Genomic DNA, 20,000 nt, shown 5'->3' on the forward strand with positions numbered 1-20,000 from the left:
CTACTGGTTACTGTAATTCTACTGTATTCTACTGACTTTACATAGGTTACTGTATTCTCCACTGGCTTATTCTACAAGACCTGATGTCGGAGCTGTGAGGGGAACGGCACCTCAGTACCTCCAGGTTTAGGCCCTACACCCAAACAAGGGCACTGCAATCTACTGCCTGACGCCTCCCTACCACTAGGTTCAAAACTGTGTTGGCCCCCTGGAACAAACTCCCTGACGCCAGGACAGCAGAGTTACATCCGGAGGTTACTGTATTCTACTGATGACGTTACATAGTTTACTGTAATCTACTGATGACGTTACATAGGTTACTGTGTTCTACTGATGACGTTACATAGGTTACTGTATTCTACTGTATTCTACTGATGACGTTACATAGTTTACTGTAATCTACTGATGACGTTACATAGGTTACTGTATTCTACTGATGACGTTACATAGGTTACTGTATTCTACTGATGGTGTTACATAGGTTACTGTATTCTACTGATGACGTTATATAGGTTACTGTATTCTACTGATGACGTTACATAGGTTACTGTAATCTACTGATGACGTTACATAGGTTACTGTATTCTACTGTATTCTACTGATGACGTTACATAGTTTACTGTAATCTACTGATGACGTTACACAGGTTACTGTGTTCTACTGATGACGTTACATAGGTTACTGTATTCTACTGTATTCTACTGATTACGTTACATAGTTTACTGTAATCTACTGATGACGTTACATAGGTTACTGTATTCTACTGATGACGTTACTGTGTTCTACTGATGACATTACATAGGTTACTGTATTCTACTGATGATGTTACATAGGTTACTGTATTCTACTGATGACGTTGCTGTGTTCTACTGATGACGTTACATAGGCTACTGTGTTCTACTGATGGCGTTACATAGGTTACTGTATTCTACTGATGACGTTATATAGGTTACTGTATTCTACTGATGACGTTACATAGGCTACTGTGTTCTACTGATGACATAGGTTATATAGGTTACTGTAATCTACTGATGACTTTACATAGGTTACTGTATTCTACTGTATTCTACTGATGTCGTTACATAGTTTACTGTAATCTACTGATGACGTTACATAGGTTACTGTATTCTACTGATGACGTTACATAGGTTACTGTATTCTACTGATGACGTTACATAGTTTACTGTAATCTACTGATGACGTTACATAGGTTACTGTGTTCTACTGATGGTTACTGTTACTGTTCTACTGATGACTGATTACATAGGTTACTGTAATCTACTGACGTTGATAGGTTACTGTATTCTACTGATGACGTTACATAGGTTACTGTATTCTACTGATGGTGTTACATAGGTTACTGTATTCTACTGATGACGTTATATAGGTTACTGTATTCTACTGATGACGTTACATAGGTTACTGTAATCTACTGATGACGTTACATAGGTTACTGTATTCTACTGTATTCTACTGATGACGTTACATAGTTTACTGTAATCTACTGATGACGTTACACAGGTTACTGTGTTCTACTGATGACGTTACATAGGTTACTGTATTCTACTGTATTCTACTGATTACGTTACATAGTTTACTGTAATCTACTGATGACGTTACATAGGTTACTGTATTCTACTGATGACGTTACTGTGTTCTACTGATGACATTACATAGGTTACTGTATTCTACTGATGACGTTACATAGGTTACTGTATTCTACTGATGACGTTGCTGTGTTCTACTGATGACGTTACATAGGTTACTGTATTCTACTGATGACGTTACATAGTTTACTGTGTTCTACTGATGACGTTACATAGTTTACTGTATTCTACTGGATGAGGACGTTACAATCAGGTTACTGTAATCTACTGATGACGTTACATAGGTTACTGTAATCTACTGATGACGTTACATAGGTTACTGTAATCTACTGATGACGTTACATAGGTTACTGTAATCTACTGATGACGTTACATAGGTTACTGTATTCTACTGATGACGTTACATAGGTTACTGTAATCTACTGATGATGTTACATAGGTTACTGTATTCTACTGGTGACGTTACTGTGTTCTACTGATGACGTTACATGGGTTACTGTAATCTACTGATGACGTTACATAGGTTACTGTATTCTACTGATGACGTTACATAGGTTACTGTGTTCTACTGATGACGTTACATCGTTTACTGTGTTCTACTGATGACGTTACATAGGTTACTGTATTCTACTGATGACGTTACATAGGTTACTGTAATCTACTGATGACATTACATAGGTTACTGTATTCTACTGATGGCGTTACATAGGTTACTGTATTCTACTGATGACTGGAAGCAGAGTGTGTGTTTGTCTTTCAGTATGATTAAACCATGCTGTTATGACAAAATACAATTTGCTTTAAAATGACTTTCCTATTCAGATTACAATCGCTTCTCCGCTCCACAGCAAGCTGCTCTATCCACACTGATTGGGGAAGTGAGTTAATGTTATATTTCAGAGGTTTAAAAAAATAACAGAAAAGAACGATAGAAACCCTTACTATTAGTTGTTGTTAGAACCGGTTCAGAACTTTATTCTGCTGGTCGGAACAGAAGGAAAACAATCATGGTTCTGTTCAAAAGGACCGGAAGATCATTTTGGTTCCAACCCCTGGTTGAGATCTATACTTTTTTTAGGAGCACCTTGTACGTTTCTAAGTGCTGTTTAGACAAAACACTGATGTGAAGTTTCAGTATAAGAGGCTGATTTATCAAACTATTGTGGAAAATTGGTTGGTGGTGATACTATATTACTAACTACTGTTGCCCTCATTATTTCCCAGTGCTATTAGGCTACTCACCAATCAGAACAAACGACTCCATTTTGTCCTTAAACGGCTGGAGGTGTTCTTCTGGAGAGCTGCAACACACCTTCTGAACCCCTTTCTCACACACTGGGGAAACAGGATACAAAACACGGGTTCTCTTTCAATGAGACAACATTATGTGCAGACGATCCCAAACGCCCCACCAACTTGAAAAGTGTGACAACATGTTTTTGAATTCATGTGACTTGGGTAAGGGGAATGGTGTTACTCTGTGTAAGGGAATACCCCCCTGAAATGGACAAAAATGAATGGGAAAACATTGGCATTGGACAAACCATATACACGGTGTCCAATACCACCCAATCCGGCGTTGATTCGTGTAAAGTTGATTGCAAATGCCATATGGCAAATGCCAGTTGTATCCAACAGGTAGAGAGGGCGCTCCACCTTGGTTTTTCATATTGGAAATGTAACCCAAGTCAACATCCAAAAGCAACATTTTGAAAAAATTATTTTTTTGTCAAAAACTTATCACCCCTTAAAAAAGTGCTTTCTGGACCGTTTTTCGAAATTCTTTAGATTTGTTTTGTCAATTACACATGTGTAAGAACTGTATGAATATACTTTTGTCCAATTTTATTATCATAATTTTTTTTATTACTTGCGCATTAGGCATATGTTTTGTCCATTTGCAATATGATTTCATAGGAAGTCAAAAGTCAAAAGTCAAAAATAGCAACATTTTATAAAAAACTTCACACACCCTTAAAAAAGTGCTTTCTGGACCGTTTTTCGAAATTCTTTCAAATTTTCAGTCAATTAGCTCAGTTGGCAGAGCACGGCGCTTGTAACGCCAGGGTAGTGGGTTCGATCCCCGGGACCACCCATACGTAGAATGTATGCACACATGACTGTAAGTCGCTTTGGATAAAAGCGTCTGCTAAATGGCATATATATATTATTATATATATTATATTATTATATATATATATATTATAAGAACTGTATCAACATACTTTAGTCGTATTTTATTATCATAATTTTTAAATTTTTGTTTTTACTTGTGCATAAGGCATATGTTTTGTCCATTTGCAATATGATTTCATAGGAAGTCGAAAATGTGAACCTTTTTTTTAAACGTATCACCCTCGTAAAAAAGTGCTTTCTGGACCATTTTTCTAAATTGTTTTGATTTTATGTCAATTAATCATGTGTAAGAACTGTATGAATATGCTTTTGTAAAATGTTATTATCATTATTATTTTTTTACTTGTGCATAAGGAATATGATTTGTCCATTTGCAATATGATTTCATAGGAAGTCAAAGTCAAAAGTCACTTTTTTGGGGGCCAAATGCCATAAGAAATTTGACATGCTCAAAAATCCTGCAGAAATGCAAAATTGACTGGCCTGATGAACACAGGATGGCCGGGCAGTGATAGTTGTTCCTTTCCATCACTCGTTGTGTTGATTTCATCATGTCCATTTGGTGATGTTTTTTCACTATAGAATCATATTGCAAATGCACGTGCATTGTTGTGCAACTGGTGATTGAAAATAGGCACCTGGTAACCCAAAAATAAAAATATGGTTGTAAATGCATTTACCGGTCATTCTGATATTAATGCCCGCTATGGGAACACAGGATGGCCGGGCAGTGATAGTTGTTCCTTTCCATCACTCATTGTGTTGATTTCATCATGTCCATTTGGTGATGTTTTTTCACTATAGAATCATATTGCAAGTGCACGTGCATTTGCAATATGGTTCAATGGGCATTTACCATCACGAATTTGTCATGCTCAAAAATCCTGCAGAAATGCAACATTGACTGGCCTGATGAACACAGGATGGCCGGGCATTGATAGTGGGTCTTCTCCATCGCTCGTTGTGTTGACTTCATCATGTCCATTTGGTGATGTTTTTTCACTATAGAATCATATTGCAAGTGCACGTGCATTTGCAATATGGTTCAATGGGCATTTACCATCACGAATTTTCATGCTCAAAAATCCTGCAGAAATGCAACATTGACTGGCCTGATGAACACAGGATGGCCAGGCATTGATAGTGGGTCTTCTCCATCGCTCGTTGTGTTGATTTCATTATGTCCATTTGTTTATGTTTTCTCACTTTTGCTAAGTCACTGTGCATTTGCAATATGGTTCAATGGGCATTTACCATCACAAATTTGTCATGCTATAAAAATCCTGCAGGAATGTGAAATTGACTGGCCCGATGAACTCGGGATGGCTGGGCAGTGATTCTGGTTCATCTCAATCGCTCGTTAGGGTTGATTTCAGAATGTCACTTTGGTGATGGTACCTCACTGTTTAAACATATTGCAAATGGACAAGAGTCACCTGCAAGTCACCGTCCATCAGTCAATTAGATATCATTCTGACACCAAACTGATACAAACTGACACCAAACCCACTTTTTCCAACTCGTTTAGTAGCCAACTATCACATACTTCAGAGCTGGCCCAAAATTCACAACGCCTTCGGTTCAAACCATAAAAAAAACATAAAACACGTAGTTATGTTCTAGCTGCGGGTCCATTTCTTATGGTATGTGTAGGCCTAGCTGAGGTGACCCCGAATCCCAGGTTTCGGCTCGATAGGTCATTTGGTGTCCAAGCAAAACCCTAATTGGTGCTGAAAATCCACTTTTTTCCATGACTTGCTACGGGGTCCTTGAATGAGCTATCGGACAGAAATGTTGGGGTCTGTCTATATGGGCCGAGACGGTCGCAATGCACCTAGTCTTGCGACACTGGGACACTTCTAAATGTCGTCATTTTCGTGATGCAAAAATGAATTGAAGTCATTGCAAATGTTTCTCAGTCCGAGAACCTTCTAGAGCCACATAACTCACCACGCCCTATCGACCTGAGGTCTAGAACAGGATTCTAAAGTTTCAGAACTCTAGGTCTGACAGTTCTTTAAAAGTTCCAACAAGGTTAACTAATGCAGGCAGTGTATGTCTCTATGCACCCCAATACATCCCTCCTTCCAAGCTGTGTGTGTGTGTGATTTAGTTTTCCTTTGAAATTTTATGGGAAAAATGACTGATATACAGTTCATGGGGGTTGCCTAATCACATTTATGAAGTTTTGGAAAGATCTGACTTTTTTAACCCCTCGAAACAGCCCCTAAGACACCAATTATGGCACTTCCGTTTGGCACAGGAAGCTATAAGTCAAGACATATCCTCATTGGGGTATACTTTTACAGAATCCTGAGTTTGAAGTCTTTACGTTAAGAACTGACTGATTTACACAGGGTTGAATGCACTAATGTCTATCAAACTGCAGGCAGGGTATGGATATACACTTTTAGGGCGATTTTAACCACTTCCGGTTGGTCCAGGAAGCTTAGGATCAACACAGATAGACCTCATAGTGGCCTGATAGACTGTTACCGAAGACAGGTTCATACGGCATTCATAACCCATATAGGCTTCAGGTTGAATTTAGGGGTGCAGGCAATGTATTCCAAGGTTAGGCTTGCACGGATCGGGAGGACCTTAGGGACGTACCTGAGGTCGAATAGTGCTTCTCACTCTAACGGTTCTCTCACTGTCACCCAAAAGCAAATTACGTTGTGGGGCAGGCTTCATTTTGGGCCTACTTTTCTAATGGTCGCTGCGCTTAGACCGAGCGAGCTACGGTCAAGCGGGATATCTCGTTGAACTCGACACGGCCTAGAGAATATGGAAATGCCATTGCAGGCTCTGTGTGTCTTTAAGCACCGCACTTTGTTACTCCATCCTTGCTGTGTGTGTGTGTCTGTGTGTGTGTGTGTGAGAGAGAGCTTTTCTTTGACATCTGTTGGGAGAAATGACTGACTTACAGTTTATGGGGGTTGCCTAATCACACATATGAAGTTTTGAAAAGATCTGACCTTTTCAACCCTTGGAAACTGCCACTATGACACCATTTAAGGCACTTCCGGTTGGCACAGGAAGCTATAAATAAACTCATATCCTGATTGGGGTATGCCTTTACAGAATCCTGAGTTTTAAGTCTTTACGTTAAGAACTGAGTTATTTACGGAGGGTTTAGTGTGATTGTGTTATTTCAGAAAATCATAGAAAATCACAGAAATCTCGCAGAGCTCCGCAGCACACTTTAAAAAGATTTGTATGAACACCCTGCAACTGGATATGTAACTGTTGAAAAAAAAACACCTATCATTGAACATCACCAATTTGTCAGTGTACGATTTCTCTTAAATGTTGATAGATAAATGGCTGGTTCTTTTTTTATTGACACCGGAGGCTCCTTGACTTTGACGTGAAGTGGAAAAATATTTTCTCTAATTTCATTTTGGACCTTTAATCCCAGAGAAATGGCCATAACTCAAAAACCGTTGAGGCCTAGACGCCATCTTGTTCGGGGCCAACTGCCCATTATGCCAAACCTACGCTCACCAAGTTTCGGCTTCGAAATATTTTCCGTTTTGGAGATAAGGCCCGTTGTGATTCGTGATGTTTTGTCCAATTGCAATATGATTGCTTATGCCCTCTTGTCGGATATTCCGGGACAGCGGAAAAATGACCAAAATTTGATTATTTTATAAAACGGAAACCGAATGTCTGAGAAAGTTCATTTGATGACTTCCCGGTAGGTCCGGCCCTGCCGCTCGGTCCGACGCCGTCCGGGGATTTTACAAACGTTTTCGGACGTCTAGTAAAGGACCGTACATTTGCAATATGGATTTTCTCACTAACCATACAGCAAATGTCAAAATGTTCCCTTAAGGTATGTTAGTGTTCGGGAGACACCCTCAGCCTGTGGAACTCTCTCTCTCTGAAGTTAGTGATACAGGGGCAGCAGGGTAGCCTAGTGGTTAGAGTGTTGGACAAGTAACAGGAAGGTTGCAAGTTCAAACCCCTGAGCTGACAAGGTACAAATCTGTAGTTCTGCCCCTGAACATGCAGTTAACCCACTGGGCTGTCATTGAAAATAAGAATTTGTTTTTAACTGACTTGCCTAGTAAAAATGAAATACTTAAATTTCCTCACATCCTTTAACTTCAGACCCAGTGTTCTGTTCTCACCAGGCCCCATTCATTCACACAGGCAGCAACAAAGCTTGTTTCCCCACAGTAGCCATTTAGAAACCCTGGTTATAGTTAAGCCAAGGACTGTCTTTGACCAACACAGAACAAAAGCTTCTCCTGTCTTTACCCCTTCAACCGTTCTCTACTGTCTTTAAGATAAGAGCGTCTGCTAAATGTAAATGTTAAGTGTACACATATGATTCTATTACCCAACCAGCCCCAGCTATGGTAGTGCTGAGGTCAATGCACCTCACTCTCTCTCTATTCCTGTGTGTGTGTGTGTGTGTGTGTGTGTGTGTGTGTGTGTGTGTGTGTGTGTGTGTGTGTGTGTGTGTGTGTGTGTGTGTGTGTGTGTGTGTGTGTGTGTGTGTGTGTGTGTGTGTGTGTGTGTGTGTGTGTGTGTGTGTGCGTCCAGAGACTTGGTGGAGTGTCTCTGATTCAGAGTCTCTGTGTGTGTGTGTGTTTGTCCAGAGACTTGGTGGAGTGTCTGATTCAGAGTCTCTGTGTGTGTGTGTGTGTGTGTGTGTGTGTGTGTGTGTCCAGAGACTTGGTGGAGTGTCTCTGTGGAAGAGCCCTGGCGCCTTTCAGATACAGCTGTAATCCTGCCCATCAGATCTGTCTCCGTGTCTTTGTGAGCCTGTACTGTACCGTTGCCAGCGATCAGAGTGGAGGGCGACCATCACTGTCCTTATGTAATCTGAGGGGGTACATCTTATCAAGCAAAACGGACCGCCCTATAAACACAAACACGCCCCCCCACGCCCACACACACCCACATACACACCCATATACACACACACACCCACATACACAACCATATACACACACACACCCACATACACACCCATATACACACACACACACACACACACACACACACACACACACACACACACACACACACACACACACACACACACACACACACACACACACACACACACACACACACACACACACACACACACACACACACACACACACACACACACTACAAGCTGTGGCCCCCCAGATGTGTGTCGCTGATGCCCTTCTCTCTACCTCTCAACACGACCAGGTCTTATCACTGAGAGTCCCAGCCACCATCTCACTCTCCATCTCAGGAGCCTTTTGTCCTGCTGGTTCAACCTCCCTCATGCCTGGGGCGAACCAAGCCTTTGTTTTCATCCGTTCCCTTTTAGATAGTTTGTGTAGAGTGTGTGTGTGTGGGTGTGTGGGGTGTGTGTGGGGTGTGTGGGTGTGTGTAGAGTGTGTGGGTGTGTGGGGTGTGTGTGGTGTGTGGGGTGTGTGTAGAGTGTGTGGGTGTGTGGGGTGTGTGTAGAGTGTGTGGGTGTGTGGGGTGTGTGGGGTGTGTGTAGAGTGTGTGGGTGTGTGGGGTGTGTGTGGTGTGTGGGGTGTGTGTAGAGTGTGTGGGTGTGTGGGGTGTGTGTGGTGTGTGGGGTGTGTGTAGAGTGTGTGGGTGTGTAGAGTGTGTGGGTGTGTGTGGTGTGTGGGGTGTGTGTAGAGTGTGTGGGTGTGTAGAGTGTGTGGGTGTGTAGAGTGTGTGGGTGTGTGGGGTGTGTGTAGAGTGTGTGGATGTGTGGGGTGTGTGGGGTGTGTGTAGAGTGTGTGGGTGTGTGTGGTGTGTGGGGTGTGTGTAGAGTGTGTGGGTGTGTGGGGTGTGTGTAGAGTGTGTGGGTGTGTGGGGTGTGTGGGGTGTGTGTAGAGTGTGTGGGTGTGTGGGGTGTGTGTGGTGTGTGGGGTGTGTGTAGAGTGTGTGGGTGTGTGGGGTGTGTGTGATGTGTGGGGTGTGTGTAGAGTGTGTGGGTGTGTAGAGTGTGTGGGTGTGTGTGGTGTGTGTGTGTGTTGGTTTTTCTATCCTTGTGGGGACCTGAAATCCCCAAAAGTCCCCACAAGGACAGAAAACAAGGATAATTCTCCCCCGTGGGGACAAAGGCTATTTTAAGCTTAGTAGTTAGGTTTAGGGGTTGAGTTAGGATTAAGGTTAGGGTTAAGGTAAGGGTTGGGGTTAGGTTTAAGGTAAGGGTTGGGGTTAGGTTGAGGGGTTGAGTTAGGGTTAAGGTAAGGGTTAAGGTTTAAGGTAAGGGTTAAGGTTAGGGTTAAGGTACGGGTTGGGGTTGGGGTTAGGTTTAGGGGTTGAGTTAGGGTTAAGGTTAGGGTTAAGGTTAGGGTTAAGGTAAGGGTTAGGTTTAAGGTAAGGGTTGGGGTTGGGGTTAGGTTTAGGAAAAATAATTTTAGGTCCGCACAAGGATAGAAGAACAAAATGTGTGTGTGTGTGTGTGTGTGTCTGTGTGTGTGTCTGTGTGTGTGTCTGTGTGTGTGTCTGTGTGTGTGTCTGTGTGTGTGCGTGCATGTGCGTGTGTCTGTGTCTGTGTGTCTGTGTGTCTGTGTGTCTGTGTACTGAGCTATTCTCTCCTCTCCTGTTGAAACATCAGTTTATCCCCACTGGGAAATATGAACTGTCAGCTGTAGTCATTGAATGAATCACTTTGCGGTGGTCTGTGCCTTTGCACAATACATATAGAATACATTGTTTCTTTGTCAGGAAAGAAATCACATCTATTTGTGGAAGCACTGAGTGGTCACACAGGTCAAGAGCTGCCCAATCACAGATGAGATATAACCTACACTAAACAAACAAAAACACAACTCAAGAAGTGTGTTTGAGTTTGCTGTGAGGTGCATCAGCTGCTCTACAGGACCGTAGTTCAACTCTATCTCAAAATACACCTGTTTCTCCAAAAGTAGACCTCTGTTTACCTGAGACTGAATGACCCTCTTCCTGTCTGAAAGGACCAAACTCCGCTCCAACACAAAAGGCAAAACATAGATAGACTCGCTAGTCGCCACACGATGCAGATACCTGCCTCCACAGTTTACACAAATCCTGAATGACAACAGTATTCTTTGTAATCTTATCTGGGTGATGATGATGGAGCGTGGCGCGGGGGCGGGTTGTAACCGTGGCTCCCAGCAGGCTGTATTATGACTGGGCCTGGAGACTGGCTCCTGTGATACCCTGATTGGTCGGTGAGCCAGAGGGAACAAACAGAGCAGCAGTAGGAGTAAAGAGAGAAAGAGACAGGGGGTGGATACAGAGAGTGAGGGGGAGAGTGAGGAGAGAGAGAGGGGGGAGAAAGAGAGTGAGGGGGAGAGAGAGAGGGGAGGGGGAAGAGAGAGAGAGACAGAGAAAGAGGGGAGAGAAAGACAAGCAGAGAGAGAGAGAGAGAGAGAGAGAGAGAGAGAGAGAGAGAGAGAGAGAGAGAGAGAGAGAGAGAGACACAGAGTGAGAGAGAGACACAGAGAGAGAGAGAGACTGTGAGAGAGAGAGACTGTGAGAGAGAGAGACTGTGAGAGAGAGAGACTGAGAGAGAGAGAGAGCCACCATCTGGGGTGCATCTATGTGCATCGATGCATCTAAACCAGGGTTTCTTAAACTATGAGTCGGAACCTAAAGGGGGCCTGGGGCATGTTGGAGGTGAGCAGCGAGTTATGAGAAATGACTATTTCATCTTAATTTGGGTCAACGGAGCACAACTGGGGTCACAGGAAGTTGGTAAATTTCTCATTTGGGTCTGGAGCTAAAATGGTTTAAGAATCCCAGATCTAAACAGTTGTTACCGAAGGCGAAACCCCAGTGATAACCTTTGACTCTGGCACAGCAGGTGAAACAGTCAGTCAGTCGGCCTGCATGTCTCTGCCTGCATGTCTCTGCCTGCCTTCTTGCCTGCCTGCATGCCTGCCTGCATATCTGTTTGTGTTGCTGACGTCACAGTCTTGTGATTAGGCATGAATGACCTCTGACCTGTCAGGTCTCGTCTCAGCTGTCTCAGGTCCTTGGTGATGTCTTCAAACTTGACCTGGGCTGACAGAAACACATCCTGAGGCTCGGGGAGAGGGAATACACTTCTCTCTGTTCCAGCGTTCTGGAGGGAATCAATAACAGCAACATCAGAGTGACAACAACAACAACAACGTGATATTTGTTCCACATAGAAACAATAAAAAATTACAAAATTAAAACACCAGAATGTCTAAAAACTAAAACATCCATAGACTAACTTCCAGTAAAATGTATGTCAATAAAGTGATGAACAAATGTTTGACATTACCTCGTCCAGGTTGCGGAGATAGTACGATGTCACAAAGTCAACCAGACTGATACGATTGTCCTTAAAAAAAAACAGAAGAGAACAGAGAAGATAAACGATCCTCAACCACAAAGGAAACCAACACAAAGCAATACATCTGTTCTTTATTCTGCTTCTAAAATGCTGTGAGTTGTAGGTCTTTACTAGGTGATATTATACGCTCATCTAGCCCAACTTTGTCCTGTAACACAGCCCGTACCCTGCTCTTGACGTCCTTTAGTTTGGGCAGGATCTCCAGCCCGAAGCCGTCTGCCTGTCCTCTGGTCCTGTTGCCCCCGTTCATGTGGTTCCCCAGGGCTAGAATCAGACCCATCACCTCCCTCACACTGCAGGTGTCCATCAGATCCTGGAGACAGAAATGCACTAGCTACTGTTAACTGAACATAGTGTTGACCGTACTTCAGACCACTGAGACAAGTTACATTTACGTTTAATGTGATAATGCGGTCGGTGACACATTGCTTCTTCAAAGTCCAATATCTTGAAAACTTTATTGTTGACATGCAAAACATTTTAGGATTGTATCAACAGTGGACTAATGAAACAAATACCAACAGATCGTTTTTGAGTGAAGTTTCTCTGTAAGACTCTTTATTTAGTCTGCAAAACGTGTTCTACAATAAAACACGTTTCCTGTGGTTTCTATGTTGCTGGACCACTAAAACACTCTACCCCTTTGACAGACATCTAGTATGAACTAACATGAAGAGAGTTTCACCCTTTGACAGACATCTAGTATGAACTAACATGAAGAGATAGTTTCACCCTTTGACAGACATCTAGTATGAACTAACATGAAGAGAGTTTCACCCTTTGACAGACATCTAGTATGAACTAACATGAAGAGAGAGTTTCACCCTTCGACAGACATCTAGTATGAACTAACATGAAGAGAGAGTTTCACCCTTTGACAGACATCTAGTATGAACTAACATGAAGAGAGAGTTTCACCCTTCGACAGACATCTAGTATGAACTAACATGAAGAGAGAGTTCCAACCTTGCAGACGCGAGAGACAATGTCCAACTTGTGCTGAATGGAGTCGATGGCGTCTATGAAGACAGACTGGAAGATGATACATGAAGCCCTGTCTGGGAAGTCTGGTATCTGAGATAACTCAAACAGGAACCTAGAGACAACACAGGTGACATGATGGACGTTACTTTGATGTCACTGCCGTCTTTGTCAAGTCTTTGTAAGATGGTGCCTTTAGAGGCGTTGGTTCCTTGAGGCGGAGCTAATCACGGTTATACAGAATATAAAACATGTGATAGAGTCCCCTCTATCGTCTCCTTGAGGCGGAGCTAATCACAGTTATACAGAATATAAAACATGTGATAGAGTCCCCTCTATCGTCTCCTTGAGGTGGAGCTAATCACGGTTATACAGAATATAAAACATGTGATAGAGTCCCCTCTATCGTCTCCTTGAGGTGGAGCTAATCACGGTTATACAGAATATAAAACATGTGATAGAGTCCCCTCTATCGTCTCCTTGAGGCGGAGCTAATCACGGTTATACAGAATATAAAACATGTGATAGAGTCCCCTCTATCGTCTCCTTGAGGTGGAGCTAATCACGGTTATACAGAATATAAAACATGTGATAGAGTCCCCTCTATCGTCTCCTTGAGGTGGAGCTAATTACGGTTATACAGAATATAAAACATGTGATAGAGTCCCTCTATCGTCTCCTTGAGGCGGAGCTAATCACGGTTATACAGAATATAAAACATGTGATAGAGTCCCCTCTATCGTCTCCTTGAGGTGGAGCTAATCACGGTTATACAGAATATAAAACATGTGATAGAGTCCCCTCTATCGTCTCCTTGAGGCGGAGCTAATCACGGTTATACAGAATATAAAACATGTGATAGAGTCCCCTCTATCGTCTCCTTGAGGTGGAGCTAATCACGGTTATACAGAATATAAAACATGTGATAGAGTCCCCTCTATCGTCTCCTTGAGGCGGAGCTAATGACGGTTATACAGAATATAAAACATGTGATAGAGTCCCCTCTATCGTCTCCTTGAGGCGGAGCTAATCACAGTTATACAGAATATAAAACATGTGATAGAGTCCCCTCTATCGTCTCCTTGAGGCGGAGCTAATCACGGTTATACAGAATATAAAACATGTGATAGAGTCCCCTCTATCGTCTCCTTGTGGCGGGCCGGGTGCATGCACGCTGACTTTGTTTGCTAGATTTACAACGTTTCCTCCAACACGTTGGTGCGGTTGGCTTCCGGGTTAAGCGAGCAGTGTGTCAAGAAACAGTGCGGCTTGGCAGGGGTCGTGTTTCGGAGGACGCGTGACTCTCGACACCTCGCCTCTTCGAGTCCGTACGGGAGTTGCAGCGATGGGACAAGACTCTAACTACCAATTGGATATCACGAAATTGGGTGAGAAAAAGGGGTACATTTTTTATATATATATATATATATATATATATATATATATATATATATATATATATATATATATATATAATGGATGTGATGAGGAGGGAAAGGAGAACACTCACTGTTCAGGTTTGTCCAGCAGCTTGACCTGCTCCTCCTCGGACGTTTGGTAGTGTTTCTGTATCCGCTGCAGCTCATCAGGCTGGGCTCTCTGAGATGATAGAGAAACAAACAACACTTGACATTGAAGAGGTCTCGAAATGCAAAAAAAAGAAGTCAGGCTGGGCTCTCTGAAAGGGAAGCCGAACTGAACAGTACAATAAAAGAAAAGGGGGACAGAAGTAGGTCAGGACACTCACGTTTTCGTATAAAGCCTGGATGGTTTCCACGTCCACTACGGAGTTGTCCACATTCAGCACAGCTACAGGGAGTAAACAGGTTCATTAAGTCATGCTTTAAATCAAAGGACACGTTTGTGGGACACTGTCCCTCCCATGCTCGTGCATAGAGGGGCAGGGAGTTTTACAGTGTGTTGATTTAGTCCTGGGGGCAGAGAAGGATATTCTTGCAGGGCATATAGTGGTGGTGTAGACAGAGCTATATTAGTGAGGCTTTCACCATAATCACACAAAATACCAAGCTAAGCAAACTGGCCAAGTACTTCTCTTGTCACGATTCCTAAGGTCTCAAGTTTCAATGAGCTGAAATCCAACATGACTGGATCAAATGGAGGTTTCCCTGTTGTCCCCTGTTCTGTCCCCTGTTCTGTCCCCTGTTCTGTCCCCTGTTCTGTCCCCTGTTCTGTCCCCTGTTGTCCCCTGTTCTGTCCCCTGTTCTGTCCCCTGTTCTGTCCCCTGTTCTGTCCCCTGTTCTGTCCCCTGTTGTCCCCTGTTCTGTCCCCTGTTCTGTCCCCTGTTCTGTCCCCTGTTCTGTCCCCTGTTCTGTTCCCTGTTCTGTCTCCTGTTCTGTCCCCTGTTCTGTCCCCTGTTCTGTTCCCTGTTCTGTCCCCTGTTCTGTTCCCTGTTCTGTCCCCTGTTCTGTCCCCTGTTCTGTCCCCTGTTCTGTCCCCTGTTCTGTTCCCTGTTCTGTCCCCTGTTCTGTCCCCTGTTCTGTTCCCTATTCTGTCCCCTGTTCTGTCCCCTGTTGTCCCCTGTTCTGTCCCCTGTTCTGTCCCCTGTTCTGTCCCCTGTTGTCCCCTGTTCTGTCCCCTGTTCTGTCCCTTGCTGTCCCCTGTTCTGTCCCCTGTTGTCCCCTGTTCTGTCCCCTGCTGTCCCCTGTTCTGTCCCCTGTTCTGTCCCCTGCTGTCCCCTGTTCTGTCCCCTGTTCTGTCCCCTGTTCTGTTCCCTGTTCTGTCCCCTGTTCTGTTCCCTATTCTGTCCCCTGTTCTGTTCCCTGTTCTGTCCCCTGTTCTGTCCCCTGCTGTCCCCTGTTCTGTTCCCTATTCTGTCCCCTGTTCTGTTCCCTGTTCTGTCTCCTGTTCTGTCCCCTGCTGTCCCCTGTTCTGTTCCCTGTTCTGTCCCCTGTTCTGTCCCCTGCTGTCCCCTGTTTTATTCCCTGTTGTCCCCTGTTCTGGTCCCTGTTTTATTCCCTGTTGTCCCCTGTTCTGGTCCCTGCTGTCCCCTGTTCTGGTCCCTGTTGTCCCCTGTTCTGGTCCCTGTTCTGTCCCCTGTTCTGGTCCCTGTTGTCCCCTGTTCTGGTCCCTGTTGTCCCCTGTTCTGGTCCCTGTTTTATTCCCTGTTTTCCTCTGTTCTGATCCCTGTTTTATTCCCTGTTGTCCCCTGTTCTGGTCCCCTGTAACTACCCTGTTATCACACACACACACACACACACACACACACACACACACACACACACACACACACACACACACACACACACACACACACACACACACACACACACACACACACACACACACACACACAGCCGAAAAATCACTGATGGGAAACAAACTGCTCCCTGCTACAGAAACCAAAGAAACCCACAGTGTAGATTCCTTCCTCTTTACAGTACGGTATTTCACAGATGAAATGGGAACTCTCAGTCTACGTCCCAACTGGGCCCCTATGCTCTATATAGTGCACTATCTTTGATCAAAGCCCTATGGGTTCTAGGGGCTCTGGTTAAAATAAGTGCACTATAATAGGGAATAGGGTGCCATTTGGAACTCAACCTCAGACTGTAATTGTGGGATGTTTGTCTAATACTGATCATATATTTTGTTCATTCATTATGTCCTGATGTTCCACTCAGTCTGACTATATAAGACATGACAGTAAATCCTGATGTTCCACTCAGTCTGACTATATTAAGACGTGACAGTAAATCCTGATGTTCCACTCAGTCTGACTATATTAAGACGTGACAGTAAATCCTGATGTTCCACTCAGTCTGACTATATAAGACGTGACAGTAAATCCTGATGTTCCACTCAGTCTGACTATATAAGACGTGACAGTAAATCCTGATGTTCCACTCAGTCTGACTATATAAGACATGACAGTAAATCCTGATGTTCCACTCAGTCTGACTATATTAAGACATGACAGTAAATCCTGATGTTCCACTCAGTCTGACTATATTAAGACATGACAGTAAATCCTGATGTTCCACTCAGTCTGACTATATTAAGACATGACAGTAAATCCTGATGTTCCACTCAGTCTGACTATATTAAGACATGACAGTATTACAGTTGAATGGTGATGGTTGGAATTAGCCCCTGTCTGTCTGTCTGTCTGTCTGTCTGTCTGTCTGTCTGTCTGTCTGTCTGTCTGTCTGTCTGTCTGTCTGTCTGTCTGTCTGTCTGTCTGTCTGTCTGTCTGTCTGTCTGTCTGTCTGTCTGTCTGTCTGTCTGTCTGTCTGTCTGTCTGTCTGTCTGTCTGTCTGTCTGTCTGTCTGTCTGTCTGTCTGTCTGTCTGTCTGTCTGTCTGTCTGTCTGTCTGTCTGTCTGTCTGTCTGTCTGTCTGTCTGTCTGTCTGTCTGTCTGTATGAAGTCAAATACAGGGTAGAGGGGCCAAGAGTCAGATGTTTAGCTGTGGTTCCGATGACTCACTTGGTTGGAGCGTAACCATGCATAGATTACCCACATGTAAAGGGGGATACCTCGTCAGTTGTACAACTGAACGCCTTCAAATGAAATGTGTCTTCCGCATTTAACTCAACCCCTCTGAATCAGAAGCCCAGGGAACAGCGGGTTAACTGCTCTGTTCATGGGCAGAAAGACAGATTTTTACCTTGTCAGCTTGAGGATTCGATCTAGCAACCTTTTGGTTACTGGCCCAACTCTCCTGCCCACCAGGCTACCTGCATCCTCACTGGGCACAAACTGGTCGAATCAAAGTTGTTTCAACGTCATTTGTCAACGCATTGTGACGTGGAAGTTACGTGGAAAATAAATTGGATTTGAAAAAAGTAATCAAGGTACAATGTTGTTTTGAGGTGAAATTTCAAGCAGAAGAATTATGTCACCATGGTAACCAAATTTAAAAATAGACAAACCTTGTATAAAATATGTTGAATTTGTACCTTTAAAATATTGTCAGATCTTCAACGTTATATCCACTATCAGAAAAAATACATGTGTCTGGCCAGCACCTCCTACTGGAGAACTGATCAATCTACAGCTAGCTACCCTTTGTTCTCCTATCAGGGCTTTTAATCCAGATCAGCCCTGTTTGCTATGACCATTACCAGTGTGCTATTGTGAGAATGAATGTTGAGAGATTTCCACTTAAAAACTAAATAGATTTACTGTTGCTATCAAAGGGAAGGTATAACAGTGCAAATTAATTGTAAACATAAACGCATCACTCATTTATCATGAATATATAGAGCATTTGAAAAATCAACAACAGTTATTGTTTCAAATTTACCCAGAATTCCATTAAAAATAGACAATACAATAGGCCTAGGATTTCAAGCTCTGGTTGGTTTCAAATGTAATAATATTTAGTGATATTGAATTGTGTTTGGTTGTCAACACAACCAAATATCAACATTTGAAGGAGATGTATCTTCTGCTTGGATAGTTCCATCTGTGCCACTGATTTAGTCTGGTTTTAATTCCAGTTTGTCTACAAATTAATAAATAATATGTTGGGTTAACGTCTCCATCTCAACCAAAAGTCTATGTTAAAGAAAAGGACTAAATCACTTCAAAGTTTATTTACATTTACATTTACATTTAAGTCATTTAGCAGACGCTCTTATCCAAAGCGACTTACAAATTGGTGCATTCACCTTATGACATCCAGTGGAACAGTCACTTTACAATAGTGCATCTAAATCTTAAGGGGGGGGGGGTACTTATCCTATCCTAGGTATTCCTTAAAGAGGTGGGGTTTCAGGTGTCTCCGGAAGGTTTGCCAGTCTAAATCAGTGGCACAATTGGAACGATCTTCTTCAAATGTTGACATATGGTTGCCATAACAACCAAACACAATTCAACATCACTTTTGAAATACAATAAATAGCCTATGAACTTGTCAACAGTTTAAGAATGACATGTTGGATTAAAGTTAAAGAATGGGATTACGTCAGTGGCTCAGACGGATCTATCCAAGCAGTAGATACATCTACTTTAAATGTTGATATTGAGTTGCATCGTCAACCAAACACAATTAAATATTACTTTTGTTATACAGTAAATAGCCTAAAGTTAAGGCCATCTTACATCTAATGTAACATTGAACCCTAAAATGAGTAACACATCCATGGCCACGTTTAGAGGTTACTGTAACTATAAAGTTCTCCTTAGGTACTTTTAATGTAATCTAAACTGTAATCCAGGTCATTTGGTTCTGCTATTAGATGAAGCAAAGCAATATTAATTCACTTTTTACTGCAGTGGGCTAAATCAGGCTTACACAGAGTGTTTCTTGGTAGTCTTCAACACATCTAGTTTACACCTCACACACATGGTTATGGTCTGACAAAAAGAACACACCGGTACCATGTCAGACATAGAGTTGAAATGTATTGCATTTTGAGTTTGCATCCCAATATTACACTTTATATACATCACAGAAGACTGAAATTAAACAAAAGCGTTTGCTATAGAAACACGGGATGAATGTATTTTATATTTTATAATGTTTATGAATTCGGGAAATTCTGAAAAATATGAATAACATTCCACCAATGAGGCCACTAGAGGGCGATCTGATCATTTTACTGCAGGAAAGGGCTGTTGTATAAATAAACAAAATATGAAACATTTTATTCCAATTTAAACTTTGCTGTACAAACTAAAATGTTTGAAAGTGATCGACATTTTGGGTGACAACTAAACGCAAACAAATTTTTCCGTTGGAATTTCGTTTTTGGTTAAAAACATAGTGATAACACATTGGAAATTCAAATTAATTCTGGTGGTCTTTTTCAATGGATGAATATAGGACACAATTGCATTGATCTCAACCAAATATTATCCAATTATCCACGTTGAATTTATGTGGTGTGCCCAGTGGGTGGTGCTCGAGTTGTGTGTTTGAGTCCTACGTGGGCCACAAATATTGAATATAACGTATGTGTAAACTGTAAATCGTGCCAGACTATCTTAGA

General features: G+C 42.7%; 1 protein-coding gene across 1 annotated transcript in view; it reads right to left on the reverse strand.

The window, feature by feature from the left end:
• Positions 1-20,000, reverse strand: part of LOC123995400 (formin-like) — a 43,974-nt gene that overhangs the window by 13,234 nt on the left and 10,740 nt on the right. Inside the window, exons 4-10 of the mRNA XM_046298977.1 lie at positions 14,795-14,856; positions 14,558-14,646; positions 13,033-13,162; positions 12,233-12,379; positions 11,995-12,054; positions 11,688-11,808; positions 2,850-2,942 (exon numbers count right to left, since the gene is read on the reverse strand). Coding sequence (XP_046154933.1) covers positions 2,850-2,942; positions 11,688-11,808; positions 11,995-12,054; positions 12,233-12,379; positions 13,033-13,162; positions 14,558-14,646; positions 14,795-14,856 — 702 coding nt within the window. The remainder of the gene's footprint in view (positions 1-2,849; positions 2,943-11,687; positions 11,809-11,994; positions 12,055-12,232; positions 12,380-13,032; positions 13,163-14,557; positions 14,647-14,794; positions 14,857-20,000) is intronic.

This window comes from Oncorhynchus gorbuscha, linkage group LG14 (genome assembly GCF_021184085.1).
Source record: "Oncorhynchus gorbuscha isolate QuinsamMale2020 ecotype Even-year linkage group LG14, OgorEven_v1.0, whole genome shotgun sequence".
NCBI classification, from domain to species: domain Eukaryota; kingdom Metazoa; phylum Chordata; class Actinopteri; order Salmoniformes; family Salmonidae; genus Oncorhynchus; species Oncorhynchus gorbuscha.